Source organism: Salmo salar, chromosome 01 (genome assembly GCF_965601325.2).
Source record: "Salmo salar chromosome 01, fSalSal1, whole genome shotgun sequence".
In the NCBI taxonomy this organism is placed as follows: Eukaryota; Metazoa; Chordata; class Actinopteri; order Salmoniformes; family Salmonidae; genus Salmo; species Salmo salar.
This window is the reverse complement of record NC_138291.1, coordinates 89,552,722-89,569,520: the sequence shown is the minus strand read 5'-3', so window position 1 is coordinate 89,569,520 and position 16,799 is coordinate 89,552,722. Positions and strand designations below refer to the sequence as shown.

Below are 16,799 nucleotides of genomic sequence, written 5' to 3'. Positions count from 1 at the left end.
GGCAACCTGCCCTAACTTGGGCACGTGCAAAACACTGATCACTTCAGTTAACCTCAGCCAGGTTATAGTAGTACTGTCCTATAACGATGGAAGACCTTGCAAGTTCATTCTTCCACGCTGGGATCTGAGTTTGGATCAGAATCCTAGGATCATTGTGGATTCAGTACATCAGGTTTTTTTTTTTGGTTTCAGCAGAGACATTGCTCACCAGTAACTAGAATCTCAGAACTACTGGCAGCCTATTGAGTCCAATAAATGACTGCGGTCCCTCTCAAACTTTGCGATTATAGAACCAAATACAACAGATAAGTAAAGACAGATTTCAAATAAACATTGATCAATAATCCATTCATACTTTCGCTATACTGAATGTATGGGGTGAATAAGAAAAACAAAGTCACACCATCTCTCTAAAACACTGTTTATTGTTAAACACCTTCAAGAGATTTGGTCCATTTGTCATCGTAATTCACTTCCAACCAGGGAGGAAAAAAAGGATAAAATAAAGACAGAGTTAACACAAATAGAGGCCTTGTTTTTCACTTCTTAAAACTCTGGTTCGTATTCCAAGTAGTTGAAAATAATCCAGTAATAACTCTGAATGCAAATGTAAATTAATATCAGCTCATTGTGGCTATGAGTGGGTGTGGCAGGGTGAGTGTGGCTATGGGTGAGTGTCAATTCACATGTGTATTTCTCTCTTTTTTTAATACAGGGAATGCCTGTGTGTGGCAATAATGAATATGGAGTGAACCAAGGTTTACAAGAATGTCTTCGGCCTTCTACTTGGAAAGACAACAGGAGAAATAAACATGACTGTATGCTTTTTGGGATCAAAGCCTCTTCTTAAAGCAAGACGAATCAGTCAGTCTCATGATCGAATGCAGTTCTCTCTGGTGGGTTTGGATACAGTCTGGTCTGACCACTTTTCGGTTCCTCCAGTCCCCTCTAAGCACAAGGCCTAAGATTATTATTAACCCTTCTGATAACTGTTTGTTTACAACTAGGAGTCAGTTAAAACAAAGGCTGTTGATTGAGCACTTCTAAAATGCCGGGCTGTCTCTGACCAATTTGGTAACAGCACACTGTAATGATGACAAAGGAGGCCCCTCTGAAACCTAGCAACAGAGCAGATAAAAGGACTTATGTAGTACGGTGTGTGCACTGTGCAGGTAACCAATGAAATCAGACTATGACCTTTTCAAACAACCAGAGAAAACCAGAACCGCTTTTTATCTAAATTAATTATACAGGTGTCTAAGTATAATTATAGTTATATGTATCATAGAAAGTAGGATTATATGATAGGGGTATGTATACTTTTATATAGGTATATATTGAATAAGGTGCTATACTGATGTATACAGACGTCAATGTATGCTTGGAGTTGTTCCAGCAGGGTTAATGACTAAATAAATGATAGAGTATTATTGATTATATAATCTCACTCGGTAGCAGTCAGGAAAACAATCATTAGCGATTTACATGGCTATCGGAAATTCAAAGTGTCACTAGCACATTCCATTGGACTGACTGACCAATCTTATCTTCCATACAATCTCAACTGCCCTTACAATCCACTAACCTCAAGCAACCAAGACTATATCAAATCAGATCTTCAGCAACAACCTGGTCCAGTAACCTGTCTGCTATTATCTAGGGTGCCCTGTGAACTATGGACACTTATGCTATGTTAGCTTGTGTTCCTGTTACGTAACCAGCAAGCAGAGAGTGAGGTCACAGTCAGCAAGTATGTTAAAACTGAACCGAGTTGTTCTTCGTACCAGTTTGAGCAAGGTAAACTATGAACTCTTCCCTGTCTGGCCTGCCTGCTGGACAGTCCTGTTTAACACACACATACGTCTGTTTACAGTAAAGTATTATATTCATACATGGATACATTTATAAAGAGAGTTATACATAGCAATTAACATATATACGTATATCAATAGCATATAGGAGAATAGAAATAGTCATAATGGCAATCATTATCATCATCATAATTCATCATCATCATAATAGTAGTAGTAGCAGTAGTAATACGTTCCCTCAGTTAAGCAAATACCTGGGTCATTCCAGAAGAAGCCTCTCCCACCTCTTGTTACTCCTCTAAAACTGATTGGACACTTTATTGACCTACTCTACTATCAAGGTGAATCCGTTAAATCACTGATGTTTATAGAAGGGAGTACCTTAGCATCCTATTGTTTATTGATCAAGAGAAAAAACTGATTAGATCAAAAACTGTTTCCAATTGAGTAACACTTTCCCTACCAGACCCATTACTTCCACATTGATCAAATCTCTCATCAGGTGGCAAGTACACACCATACGTTGTCTGGGTTCTGAGATGATCATGTCCCTCATGTTGACATTTAACCCAACCAATCCCCTTTCTTTTGGCTTAGCTGAAACCATTCAATTCAAATCCTGTCATAAGAATCAGTCAACCTTGCTCCTAAAGACATCTCTGGAATGACCCTCACAGAAGCAATAAAATCACTAGTCATCTAGTTCAGCGATACATGTCATATAGCATAGCTCAATAACAAGAGGTTCTATGTAATCAATACAAGTTTTAGGTTATATTTAATTAAGCTTAACTGCTAAGTTATCAATTATCTTTAGTAGTATACCAATATCTGTAAATATGTATATATAATGTATATGAATAGAGACATACCTCCATTACATCATGTCTGGTGCGGGTATAAGGGAACGAGATGCTGGCCATATGGGAAAAACCTGTCTCTGCCTAGATATATTTTGTGAATTAATGTTAGTGTGTGTGTGTGTGTGTGTGTGTGTGTGTGTGTATACACACACACACACACACACACACACCAGTCTCACTAGCCAACATTATGGGTAGTCAGCCTACATTATGGATAGTCAGTCTTCTTTAGCCTACATTATGGATAGTCATTTTACTTTTAATTTACTTTTTATGTATTCATCATTGCTTCCACAACGCCCTCCCTCTCTCACAATACCCGAGCCTGTCAGCCCCCCACCCACCCCAGGATCCAGCTACCTGTCCCGTGCCCACCCACCCCAGGATCCAGCTACCTGTCCAGTGCCCACCCACCCCAGGATCTAGCTACCTGTCCAGTGCCCACCCACCCCAGGATCCAGCTACCTGTCCAGTGCCCACCCACCCCAGGATCCAGCTACCTGTCCAGTGCCCACCCACCCCAGGATCCAGCTACCTGTCCAGTGCCCACCCACCCCAGGATCCAGCTACCTGTCTAGTGCCCACCCACCCCAGGATCCAGCTACCTGTCCAGTGCCCACCCACCCCAGGATCCAGCTACCTGTCCAGTGCCCACCCACCCCAGGATCCAGCTACCTGTCTAGTGCCCACCCACCCCAGGATCCAGCTACCTGTCCAGTGCCCATCCCCTGACCCGCCCACCTGACCACCAAGCCACCATACTCCAGGATCCATTCAAGCTCCATCCTGCTGTACTATCCCTCCCCTTTCTTGTGGCTTATTGGAATCCCTAATGTTCTGTCATATGCATCTTAACCCCATGTATTGTCCCTGTACTCAGTCTTTGTGATTTGGAGCTTATCTTTTCTCCCTGGCTAAATCAGCATAGGTTTACATTGGAGAGCTAACAGGGCAAAGGTAACCTCACTTGATCCAGTTAAACTGGTGGTAGATATGCCAGATGAAGCCACGTCACCTGACCCAGATAACATCTGGAGCCTTGTTAAAGAGTGGCTATAACTAGGAGGACGCAGACTTGTTCATCTAGTCTGTGAAAACTCCAGGTTTTAAGCATACGGTTAAACATACAGTATGTTGTTTGAGTGGGTCCGAGTGAAGAGTCTGCAGTCACTCCCTATAGCCCTCCAATTCAATATTATGAAACTGTTCCATTCTGAGCCTACACAGTGTATATGTGTATACGTGCCGTTGCTGGCCACAGGTAGGGCTGCCTAGCTTGCTTACAGTACATAACCAAGACTACTGTGCCATTTCTATTAATAAATGGGGTGATAGGGGGTCATTTTAAATGTTATATAAGATTTGTCTTGGGTATTCCGAATACATTCCACAACCATAATTATTTTTATGACTCCCTCATAACGACTGGCTTTACATTCATAGTACTCTACCAATATGGCAGACGAATAGATTGAAGCACCAACTCCCATGGACAAACAAAATGGCGTACTAACCATTTCTGTCCGATTACTCTCTCCCTCTTTCTACGTTTCCACAAGGGAAGGAGGGTAGGACTTGGTTGTAGACGTTTGCCCCTAGCTACATAGATAAGGGGCTTATTTTTAAGGTTGAGGCTGCATGACCGAATCCAACCACCCCGTTCTGCCCCCCTGGGCGCCTCATTCCCAGAGCTAAACAACCGAATCACGTTCTGCGCATTTGCTACGTCTCTGCCTCATATTTCTGAACAGCTGAAATAAAAAAACCTACGGCGATTTGAACGAACTTCCCAGGCTAATTTGTTCGGTTGTTTAGTCATCAGGAAGAGGTATCGGCCACACAGCCACTCCGTATTCGTTAGAAGGGGCGACTTTTGGGCCTTTTCTTTTTGCTGGCAATTCAATATTTGCCTTCAATGGTAATATAATGGACAGATATAAAGTACATTGACATTTGCAGCGTGTTAGAGATACACCGAGGTTCAGATTGAAGTAAACTGCCAAACCATTCAGATTATGGGTGTGAATGTTCTTATACACGACTTTCTGTGTGTGTACGTCACACGAGTTGGTGTCTGTTGCAACAGCAATTTGTTGTACTGTAAGGTGTGTTGTGTGTATGTGTGTTTGCATTCAGACTGATGTCACAGGCGGTAGGTACTGTAGCTGGTCTCTGGTGTAGTGGGGTCTCTTATCCACGTCTCCAGGGCCAGCTCCTCCTCAGCTCGACAACACTCACATATCTCCTCCTTCTGACAACCGCTGCCCAGACTGACACACACACACACACACACACACACACAGAGAGAGACAAATAAAATGGTCTTCCCATATCAAACACAAAAAGCCACTTGTCTTTAATGAAACTCATGACTTGAAAGCCCCTCACCAACGACTCGGTGTAATCGGTCGTCATCGAAACCTGTTTTTCCTCCGGAGGCGGGGTCATGAGGCTTCTGTCAGTGCGTCTGTTCTGATTGGTCATCGTGAGCCACATGTCATACATCTGCTGCATGTCCCTCACTGTGGACAGGACGGGGGTTAGCATTTCCAACAGATACACTGTAAATACATTATTTATTTGGCACACAAAAAGAGAGGAACATAATGAGAGGAAAAGCAACAGAAAATCTTACAGCTGTTGTCCTTCATGTACGTCCAGACGTCCCTCTCCTCCAGACTGTGGGCGAAGGAACAATTTCCAATGTAGTGGCACTTCTTCTGCTTCATCACATGGACACACATCTAGGGAGACACTGCTTTATTATTACCATACTACTGCTGCCGCCGCCTTACTACTGCTGCTGCCGCCGCCTTGCTGCCGCCTTACTACTGCTGCTGCCGCCGCCTTGCTGCCGCCTTACTACTGCTGCTGCCGCCGCCTTGCTGCCGCCTTACTACTGCTGCTGCTGCCGCCTTGCAGCCGCCTTACTACTGCTGCTGCCGCCGCCTTGCAGCCGCATGACTACTGCTGCTGCCGCCGCCTTGCTGCCGCCTTACTACATTTACATTTTAGTCATTTAGCAGACGCTCTTATCCAGAGCGACTTACAGTAGTGAATGCATACATTTCATAAAAATTTTCTCCGTACTGGTCCCCCGTGGGAATCGAACCCACAACCCTGGCGTTGCAAACGCCATGCTCTACCAACTGAGCCACTACTACTGCCGCCGCCTTACTGCTGCCGCCGCCTTACTGCTGCCGCCGCCTTACTGCTGCCGCCGCCTTACTGCTGCCGCCGCCTTACTGCTGCCGCCGCCTTACTGCTGCCGCCGCCTTACTGCTGCCGCCGCCTTACTACTGCTGCTGCTGCCTTGCCGCCGCCGCGCCGCCTTGCCGCCGCCGCCTTACTGCCGGTCCCACAGTTGACAGTGCATGTCAGAGCAAAAACCAAGCCAGGAGGTCGAAGGAATTGTCCGTATAGCGCCGAGACAGGATTGTGTCGAGTCACAGATCTGGGGAAGGGTACCAAAACATTTCTGCAGCACTGAAGGTCCAAGAACACAGTGGCCTCCATCATTCTTAAATGGAAGAGGTTTGGAACCACCAAGACTCTTCCTAGAGCTGGCTGTCAGGTAGAGTGCCCAGACGGAAGCCACTCCTCACTAAAAGGCACATGAAAGCACGCTTGGAGTTTGCCAAAAGGCAACTAAAGACCATGAGATACAAGATTGTCTAGTCTGATGAAACCAAGATTGAACTCTTTGACCTGAATGCCAAGCGTCATGTCTGGAGGAAACCTAGCACCATCCCTACGGTGAAGCATGGTGGTGGCAGCATCATGCTGCGGGGATGTTTTTCAGCGGCAGGGACTGGGAGACTAGTCAGGATTGAGGGAAAGATGAACAGAGCAAAGTACAGAGAGATCCTTGATGAAGTCCTGAGCGCTCTGGAGCAGGTTCTCAGACTGAGGTGAACGTTCACCTTCCAACAGGAGAACAACCTTAAGCACACAGCCAAGACAACACAGGAGTGGCTTCGGGACAAGTCTCTCAATGTCCTTGAGTGGCCCAGCCAGAACACGGACTTGCACCCAATTGAACATCTCTGGAGAGACCTGAAAATAGCTGTGCAGTGACGCTCCCAATCCAACCTGACAGAGCTTGAGCGGATCTGCAGAGAAGAATGGGAGAAACTCCCCAAATACAGGTGTGCCAAGCTTGGTGTCATACCCAAGAAGACCCGAGGCTGTAATCGCTGCCAAAGGTGCTTCAACAAAGTACTGAGTAAAGGGTCTGAATACTTATGTAAATGTGATAGTAATAAAATAAATTTTAAAAAGTGTAATACATTTGAAGAAATTATCGAAAAACATGTTTTTGTTTTGTCATTGTGGGGTATTTTAGAATAAGGCTGTAACATAAAATGTGGAAAAAGGGTCTGAATACTTCCCAAATGCACTGTATATACTAGACATTTTTAGAACAAACTAAAAATAACATAAGTGGTTTTCAAGATTAGAATAATAACGGTTCTGTTCCGGAACACTACAGATCATTTTCATTCCCGGATCTGTTTCTGTTTCTCAACAAAAAAAAGAAACCTGGTTTTCAGTTTTTTTCCCTGAACCGGTTCCAACCACTGCTTTCCTGTGATTTTATTTGATACCGAAACCCTTTTCCTTCACAAGTATTAGCAAGAAATAACTAACCTATTGTGGGAAAAAGGTCAAAATGCTTATTAGGTAAACACTATAAGCAAGCAATGTTATAGGGGATGAGAGGGTTGCCGAAACACGAGGTAAATGGGAGAGGGGATAAGGGGGGCTGACCGTCAGCTGTACTCAGCATGTGAGAGGTCTCCTGGATCTGACTGACTGGAGAGATTAAAAACAGACCCAGAGAGAAGGGAGGGATGGAGAAAAGGAGGGGCGACTCAGGTCATACTTATGTGGCCGTGTATGCGACGGGGGAGAAAAGAGGGAGTGGAGGAGGGGGAGAGACTTACGTCGTACTGCTGTGGGTATGTACGGGAGAAGGGAAGCGGCCGCACAACGACCCACTTCTTCTTCTCAAAGGATTTCACAAGCAATACCCGACGCTCCTTAGTCCAGCTGGAGAGAGGTGGAAAGAGGAAGAGACGAGGAAGTGAGGGAGGAGAGATAGGAAAAAGAAAATAACATTGAGTTATTTTTCCCCCTATCAAATGAGTGAAATTGACCATTCAGAGCGAGGTATTTTGTATTTCTATAGAGTTAATCCTGTAATGGGCCTATTTCATTAACATTCCTTTGATCCAATAAATATCAGTTCAGGCCTGGTCATGAATCAGATAGTAGCCCCTGCAGCCTTATATTAACAAGACAAGTGCAGATGTCAGTTTGATATGGCCCCAGGCCGCCCTAGTCTCTCACCTGTGCCTTGCTTTTGCAGTGCAGTACTTGAGGGCCTTGTCTGGTTCGTTGACCTGTCCGTCCCTCCAACACTGGCCACAGACAAACTTCATCTTCAGGTTCAGCCCTCTGCCTCTCCCTCCTCCAATTCCTCCACCCCCGGAGCCAACCCCTCCACCCCCGAGATTGTCTCCCCCTCCGCCACCTATTCCCCCCACCCCACCACAGCTCTGGTGTGGGACATGCATAGGCTGAAAGAGAGAGGGACATTTTGTAAATCAGGCCCTTAAAATAACAAAAATGATGTATTGTATTAGGGCATGGTGCCCATCTCACGCTCACCTTCTGTCTCTGAGCATTTTGCTCTAGCCTGTACCAGTGCCTCTTGGACTCCTGTACCATCTCCTCATGGGTGATACCTGAGAGACAAAGTAACAGATGATAGAATGAACTTTGGTTATTTTGCTGCAATCCTTTGTAGTGTGTGTATATAAACATGTGTACTTCGTGTACCTGTGTCCTGCTGCAGTACCCAGCACTTGAGTTCTATGACGGAGTGGGCGAAGGAGCAGCTGTCCTCGCGCTGGCAGCCGTAACGCACCTCGTGGCGACACACGTCAAACTGGCAGAGGGGGTGCAGCGGGCGCACCTTACTGTAGCGCACGTTGGCCGAACGCACCACATGCACTAGGCACCTGAGGAGACATGGAAGAGAGAGAAATTAGATGGAGGGAGAGGAAGAGGGAGAAGGAGAGGGCGAGAAGATCATAGAAGGGGCCCGGGTGGAAGTAGCTGACTGTAATATTGTCTGAGGGAAATTGGATTATGCTAAGACAAACTGCTTGTCTGGATCTGATACACTCAAGGACAGAGAGGACAACTGAAAAGTAAAGAAACTTCTAGAAGACACACTTGTTATCGTCGAAGGGATGTCGGGCGGTGAGGTTTGAGCAGACAGCCAAGTTCTCTTTGCTGCGTTTGCTGATAATGCGTGGCTTACTGTCAAAACATTCCTGCAGAGGAGGAAAGTGTGTGAATGTTCTGTACATACCGAATCCAAAGTTCACCAAGGTGGAAGTCTCTACGTGTATCACACCCTACCTCACAGAGGAACATGAACATGCCCATGTGTAGCTGCAGCAGGCGTGTGACGCTGAGTGCCCGTCTCTCGGTGCTTCCCAGCGGGTCAAACAACAGCTCCCTGCTCAGAGCCCCCTTCCTCTCCTGAGTCCACACGTCTATTTCCTCCTGGCAGTAGGCAAACGTGCAGTTCTCCCCGTACTGGCACTCCTGGCGCTCCTGGACCTCTTCAGGGAGACGGAGGAGGAAAGTAGAGAGTAGATGATCTTTACTATCACTGATGGGCAGCAGGCATTAAAAAAAACTACTGCCAGAATTCTGCTGTGAGAGATGACATTCAACCATCAGTGCTTATTTGAGTGAGTGAACACACGTAAGTACACACACGTACCTTTGCAGAGCACAAAAGCCCCCAGGAAGTTGTTTCTAGCGGGGCGAGGCCTGACTCTCTTCCATGTGGGGTCGTCTGTGTTTTTGAAGCGACACAGCAGCACGTCCCTCTTACAGCGGTGAGCCGCCTCTGGCTGGTACTGGTAGTCAATCACCCGTGGACCTGCAGAGAGAAGATGAGGGGGACTTATCATTCAACTGCAGCACTCAATTCAATATACTTGATTTATCCCACAAGTGTCAATTATGTAAGCATTGATGTAACAGACAATATTGACTTAATACTGCTAGGTATAAAAGAAAGAAATCATTAACGTAACATATTCTGGAGTGGGAAAAGAAAGGTGAAGGGAGCAGTGTGTACCTATGCGGCTGTAACAGGCATGGCAGGCCTGTCTGAACTCGTGGGTGGCAGCCAGTGGGTTCCGGGAGAGCAGGGAGAGGTTGGTGCCTGCTGGGACGTTCTGAGGAGGGAAGACAAGCCAATCCATCAACAGATTTAAAAGGGTCTTTATTATCAAAAAACACAACTTACTCCTAGTTCTGATAACTTGCATGTATCTCAACAGCGAGAAATAACTAAATAAATGTAATTTGGGGTCTGCAGAACACAAGCAGAGTAGGAAGAGATCCATGTCATGATAAAAGAGGAGAAAGAAGTTGAGAGTATCCATGGTGGTGTTCAGGCGTTGTGCCGCTGTCGTACCGTGTGAGTGGAGCTGTGGTTGCAGATCCCAGGGATGAAGCTGTGAGAGATTCTTCCCCCTGGACAACAGCAACACAAGGACACAGATATCAGACACCATATGGCCTTACAGCAGTGCTGCTGACATGGACTAGCTTCAACAACAACTAACGCATGCCCCGAGGACTGTTCAGGGTCGCTGGGCAGTCCCAGTGAAGGTTTAAGAAACAGCTGACGCACATTTAAACTGTATGGTTGTAAAAGACTGGATAATTGCCAAAAAGCCTGCTACAATGGCTTTACTGTTTTGATAGAATTGACATCTCTAAACACACACCCTGACCCATACACCTTGTTCATATGTCTCATCCACTCACCAGGCAAAGTGTACTCAGAGAGTGAGTCCAGCCCTCCAATTCCAACCCCTCCTTTGCCCTCCATGTCCCCTGTCCCCGGGGAGAAGGCCCCCAGGGCGTCCAGCGCCTGTGTGGAGGTCTGGTCCCTCTGGCCCAGTGAGGGGTAAGGCTCCAAGGAGGGCATCTGGCTGACCGAGGAGCTGAAGAAGGCAGGGGGTAGCTGGGGCGAGGGGGCGGGGAGGCTGGAGGAGTATGGAGGGCGCAGGCCCACAGCTGTGTTGGGGAGGTTGGTGGGGATAGCACCCTGGACTGGGCTCTGTGACTGAGGGAGAGCGACAGAGACATGACATTATCCATCTTATTCTAAATCTCCTTCTAGACCAGAAATACATAACTCTGTGCTCTGTGTAATGTACTTGTGTACAGTGGTGGAAGTTAACGAAGAAGTCTGCTTTTCTACAACCAAATCTCTATTTTGGATGTAAATGGGATGTTATAGAAGGGTCCAGACACTTTTGTGATTTCTCATTTTTGAAAAACGTACACCCCCCCCCCCCCCATTTTTTTTTTTTTACCCCAAACCAAACTTACCCTCGTTGTGCAGTATGGGGGATCTGAAAAAACATGAACAAAAGCTCCAAAAACACCCAAATATGTTGTTTTAGAAACAGGGAAGCTCTCAGTATAGTGATGCAGGTCTTTAGTTGTTGTACACATGAAATTATATCATTCCAAACATCATATTACATTTTGTAGCAACTTGAGCAACACCTCTCCATCCACTCTAGCAGCAGGCTACACAGAGAATGGAACAGCTGCATAGGACAAACAGCTCGAGTCGCACAAAATTGAATATAACGTTGCGGATAACGTACAGAATGGCACAATTTCATGTGTACAACATCTAAAGACCTGCATCACTATACTGAGAGCTTCCCTGTTTCTAAAACAACATATTTGGGTGTTTTTGGAGCTTTTGTTCATGTTTTTTCAGAGCCCACATACTGCACAACGAGGAAGTGAATCGTTGGTTTGGGGTAAGTTTCTGAAAAAAGTGTAATAGAAATTTAAAAAAAGATCTGGACCCTTCTATAACATGCCATTTACATCAAAAATAGAGATTAGGTTGTAAAAAAGCAGACTTCTCCTTTAAACCACTAAAATGTGCACCCTTGGTCAGCCAAGTCACAGCGATACTTTCTTAAATATTCATATAGTGTTGTCTGTACATCCTCTCTCGTCAACAGAGGGAGGGCACAGCACGGCCAGCATCCTGCCTTGGAGTGATCCTAGTAGCGACCCTCTCACCTCGCTGACTTTCTTGGAGATGCAGTCCCCCAGCAGGCTGTCCAGATCGTCAGCAATCACGCTGCACTCCTCCATGTGCTCCGACACGGGAACGGAGTAGGGCATGGGCGGTAGGACTGTACTGGGGCTCTCTGATAGGTCAGCACAGGGCGTGGCCACTGGGCTCGAGGGCTCGTCGCTGACAGGGATGGGCGTGGCCAGAGGGGCAGGGATACACTGGGCACTGGACAGATCAGCTGGAACGGAGGAGAGGGATGAAGAAAAACTAGAAATTAAGAGATAGGACCATAGAGAGAAGGGAGTTTTAGAGAGGAACGATAATAACAAATCATTCAAGTTAAACGTGATGTTACGTTTTCATGTTGAGCTGCCATACCTGATGCAATGTCAGTCAAAGATTCTAGCCCGTTGGCGGACGTCTAAATAAAAAGAGACAAGGCTTGGTAAACATTTTTTTGTACCTTTATTTAACTAGGCAAGTCAGTTAAGAACAAATTCTTATTTACAATGACGGCCTATCCCGGCCAAACCCTAATGACGCTGGGACAATTAAAATAACCACTCATTCCATTTGCAATGAGAAGAAGAAAAAAATCCAAGACGACCAGACACTCACCTCTCCTGTGGGTGAAGAATTCTCTCTATTGCTCTCCCTCCCTGACGTTGAGGACTCCACCTGTGAAGACAAAAGTAACATTTATATTGACCGTGGCAGATATCGTTCTAGGCAATTTGATCTTTGAGGGGCGCATTCCTACTGTTGATAGAGTCTGATGTGACTGAACTCACCTGAGAGCTGATGTAGGCCTTACGGACCTTCAGGCCCAGTTTATTAGCCAGGTCCTGGGCCAGTTCACCCACCTGCCTGTCCTGTATGACACAGAAAGTACATTCCATAAACAATAAGACTAACTGACATGACACATTAAAGAAATGTGAGTAACTAAAATGACTTAGTAAAATAAATTGGTGATCCCATATGAATCCTACAAGGATTCATCATTTTAATTTAACTACAGTTCAAGTGCCCTTGGGTGCCATGTGGCCTTGACTTACGTGTGGGGCAGTGAGCAGACATCCGGTGCCACACTCATAGGCCTCCCTGAGTCGGCCCAGCTCTCTCAGACATAGAGCTTTCCTGTAGAGCGCCCTGCGACTGCCCTCACACACGCACAGCGCGCTATCGCAGTCCTGTACGCCCCGCTCAAATTCCCCCTGGGGGAGAGAGACAGACAGAGAAAGAGAGACAAACAGAAAGAGGGGAGGTGGAAAGGGAGAGAGAAGATGGGGACTGGGTGTAAGAACTGACTTAAATGTGGGATCCATTATGTACAAAGTGCTTGGCCTGATATAATTAAGCAATAAGGCCAATATACCACGGCTAAGGGCTGTTCTTATCCACAATGCAACGCGGAGTGCCTGGACACAGCCCTTAGTCGTGGTATATTGGCCATATATCACAAACCCCCGAGGTGCCTTATTGCTATTATATAAACTGGTTACCAATGTAATTAGAGCAGTTAAAATAAAAGTTGTGTCATACACGTGGTATACGGTCTGATATACCACGGCTTTCAGCCAATCAGCATTCAGGGCTCAAACCACCCAGTTTATAATTACTGCTTTAACAACTTTTGAGAATAAGTTAATCATTTTAATATTGTTAAGTGTGTGTGTATGTCTTACAAACTGAAAGTGTGCCGCTGCCCTGTTGACATAGAGGCTCTCCAGAAGCTCAGGGGGAATGACCAGTGCCTCTGCCTGAGCATAGCGGGCCACGTTGACTCCCTCACTGTAATGCTGCGCTGCCTGCCTCCATTCCCCATCCCGAAACACTGTGTTTCCCTCATCCAGCAAGTTACACACCAACTGGGTCAAAAAAGCCTGAAGAATAGGAGGCGGCAGGAGGGAGAGAGATCATGAGAATGATAAAAGATCATTCAGAACTGAGATAAAGTGCAGATTTGTGGAAGGATACAATTGATGACAGGCAGGTGGCTCAACCAATTTGGGTCAGGCAAGAGAATAAACATTGTAAGCAACACATAGGTACCGCATAATTCTCAGGCTCTGGGAAAGGCAAGGAGGACCTGTAGAGAAAATGTGAGATAGATTAATCAGTGCCACCTCACGTACGTTCTTCGTGTTTATGTGTGCTGACTATATAGAAAAATATCAAGATGTCTTACTGAATAAAGCCCATAGCTTTCTGGATTTCCTCCCTTCGTTTCTGTCGTTCCATATCCATGGCTAAAGAATAGATCAAGTTTATTGTTATATTATTTGTGAATTAAATTACAATCAAAAATATGTTCATGATTGACAAAGACAAAGTACGCTGTTGTCAGATCTACAAGTACAGAGTGCATCGGACACGACAAACCGCAACACTTTCTTCCATTTTGAGGCCTTCTAATAATAACCTGCATGTCTATCCTCGCGCTTGCCTAAAAATAACTCGGATGAGAGTAACGCGTTAGCTGCAAATACAGCAGAATAAACACGGTGTACCGAACCAAAATAACTAGTTAGCTAGCTGATGATCTACGTATAATGCATGTTTAGGAAATACTCAATTGCAAGTCTTGGATAGCAAGAAACAATACAAACGATTTGGGATGAAACTTTCAGGATAACTTCCAAGTGGCTAGCTATCGACTTAGGTTAGTTAACTAACTTTAGCTTGTAGCTAGCTAATCCACTGTCAACTCTTTGGTGTTTCAGGCTCCGACTTCAACCGGCAGTGACACTACTTCAATACATCCATTAATTTACCAGTGAATATAGAAAATGCATAACAGTAGCTGGCTATATCAGCTGGCAAATCAACTTATTACAGAGCGTATTTTTTATATTTATTATGGAGAGCAAACTTGCTGGTGGCAGGGACAGCATCGGAACACCAGGGCTAACTAGTCAGAGTTAGCTAGCTAGGTCAATTCAACATAAGTGGCAAATGACTGACATAGATATATACACACAGCTTCGTATTTTGTAAATTCGTTTTGTGTGGTAGTTGACAGTGCAATAGCATACTAGCTAACGTTAGCTACTCACCGAAAACAACACCTTGTTCTTCTCCAAAGACTGCTTTATCAGAATAAATAGGACTAAATTGTGAATATCTACTTATATAAGGACCTTCAAAATATTAATCATCCAGACACATATTTATTTGTTCACTTTCCCGGTAACGGGTTGCAGTATCTGGACAGAACATGTGAGAGTTTTCACCTACAATTCCACACAGTCAAAGCTAGCTAGCTACAGTACTTCTCCAAATTGCGCTCAAGATTATGAGACGCTTGGTCCTAAAGAGCTGTGGGTTGGTTGAGTGTGGTTATATTCAGTGTGACCGCTAGGAGGGGGCAGTTGCATTGACGAGCACGCAGTCAGAGTTGACAGAGATTGAAAATAAATGTTTAGAATTTTCATAAAATCCACTTTGATCATTTAACAGATTTTGAAGTGACCTGTCAAAAAGTGTTGATATTGCTCAACATGTGGCAGACTATTGACTTGGTGATGCAGGCAGCACAGTAGCTACATAATTTTGGTACAGATAACCCCTTTGAATAGATTATAAAAGATTATGTTTACATTTTAGTCATTTAGCAGATTTCACTCTTACATCCAGAGAAATGTATTGTTTTAAACCCTTTTTCATGGTATCCAATTGGTAGTTACAGTCTTGTCTCATCGCTGTAACTCCCGTACGGACTCAGGAGAGGCGAAGGTCGAGAGCCATGCGTCCTCCGAAACACAACCCAACCAAGCCACACTACACGCTTAACCCAGAAGCCAGCCACACCAATGTGTCGGAGGAAACACCGTACACCTGGCGACCATGTCAGCATACATGCGCCTGGCCTGCCACAGGAGTCGCTAGAGCGTGATGGGATAGTGCGCTGCCCCATGGGTCTCCCGGTCACAGCCAGCTGCAACAGAGACTGGACTCAAACCAGAATCTCTAGTGGCACAGCTGGCAACTGCGAGGCCTTCCAGAGCAACTTACAGTTAGTGCATTCATCTTAAGATACAGTACCAGTCAAACGTTTGGACACACCTACTCTTTCATTTACTCTTAATAAATTTAGTTCTTTACTCTTATTTTTCTTAAAACTACATTGTTGGTTAAGGGCTTGTAAGTAAGCATTTCACAGTAAGGTTTGCACCTGTTGTATTCGGCACATGTGACAAATTAAATTTGTTTTGATTTGATTACAACCAATGTACAATAGCATTAATTCATATTTCACTCACATTTCATCTTATTTGTTCTGGATCAAAACATACAAGGCCAACGGTAGCCTTCATTCACTTGATCCACCAATAAGCTGTGCAGCAATTGCTAATGTAAATACTATGGTCATAGGTACTGTACTAGTCAAAAGTTTGGACACCTACTCATTCAAGGGTTTTTCTTGATTTTGACTATTTTCTACATTGTAGAATAATAGTGAAGACATCAAAACTATGAAATAACACATATGGAATCATGTAGTAACCAAAAAAGGGTTAAACAAATCAAAATATATTTTATATTTGAGATTCTTCAAAGTAGCCACCCTTTTCCTTGATGACAGCTTTGCACATTATTGGCATTCTCTCAACCAGCTTCACCTGGAATGCTTTTCTAACAGTCTTGAAGGAATTCCCACATATGCTGAGCACTCGTTTGGCTGCTTTTCCTTCACTCCGCGGTCCAACACATCCCAAATCATCTCAATTGGGTTGAGGTCGGGTGATTGGAGGCCAGGTCATCTAATGCAGCACTCCATCACTCTCCTTGGTCAAATAGCCCTTACACAGCCTGGAGGTGTGTTGGGTCATTGTCCTGTTGAAAAACAAATGACAGTCCCACGAAGCGCAAACCAGATGGGATGGTGTATTGCTGCAGAATGCTGTGGTAGGCATGCTGGTTAAGTGTCCCTTGAATTCTAAATAAATCACAGACAGTGTCACCAGCAAAGCT

General features: G+C 45.1%; 1 protein-coding gene across 2 annotated transcripts; it reads right to left on the bottom strand.

Moving 5' to 3' along the window:
* Positions 1 to 407: 407 nt before the first annotated feature.
* Positions 408 to 15,124, bottom strand: zc3h7bb (zinc finger CCCH-type containing 7Bb). 2 transcript variants are annotated; one of them, XM_014208068.3, is made up of 22 exons: positions 14,882 to 15,124; positions 14,014 to 14,074; positions 13,878 to 13,914; positions 13,511 to 13,708; positions 12,881 to 13,039; positions 12,614 to 12,694; positions 12,441 to 12,500; positions 12,201 to 12,243; positions 11,825 to 12,060; positions 10,538 to 10,838; positions 10,182 to 10,240; positions 9,840 to 9,939; positions 9,477 to 9,638; positions 9,107 to 9,312; positions 8,918 to 9,018; positions 8,519 to 8,700; positions 8,348 to 8,424; positions 8,027 to 8,256; positions 7,621 to 7,726; positions 5,310 to 5,418; positions 5,063 to 5,196; positions 408 to 4,944 (listed from the first exon to the last, which is right to left on the bottom strand). In XM_014208068.3, exons 2-22 carry the CDS (start codon positions 14,070 to 14,072, stop codon positions 4,909 to 4,911), a joined length of 2,676 nt encoding a protein of 891 aa, XP_014063543.1. In that variant the 5' UTR covers positions 14,073 to 14,074; positions 14,882 to 15,124; the 3' UTR covers positions 408 to 4,908. The 2 variants fall into 2 exon arrangements, with proteins under 2 accessions (XP_014063543.1, XP_082833929.1); XM_082977803.1 differs by having other exon boundaries at positions 15,063 to 15,084.
* Between the last annotated feature and the right edge of the window lie 1,675 nt (positions 15,125 to 16,799).

Excerpts from the sequence above, each read along its gene's own strand:
- zc3h7bb (XM_014208068.3), bottom strand. The coding sequence starts at position 14,072 with ATGGATATGGAACGACAGAAACGAAGGGAGGAAATCCAGAAAGCTATG. Across the intron at positions 9,940-10,181 it reads ACCACAGCTCCACTCACACG|AACGTCCCAGCAGGCACCAA; the intron begins GTACGACAGCGG and ends TTCCCTCCTCAG. Across the intron at positions 5,197-5,309 it reads GTACATGAAGGACAACAGCT|TGAGGGACATGCAGCAGATG; the intron begins GTAAGATTTTCT and ends TCCTGTCCACAG.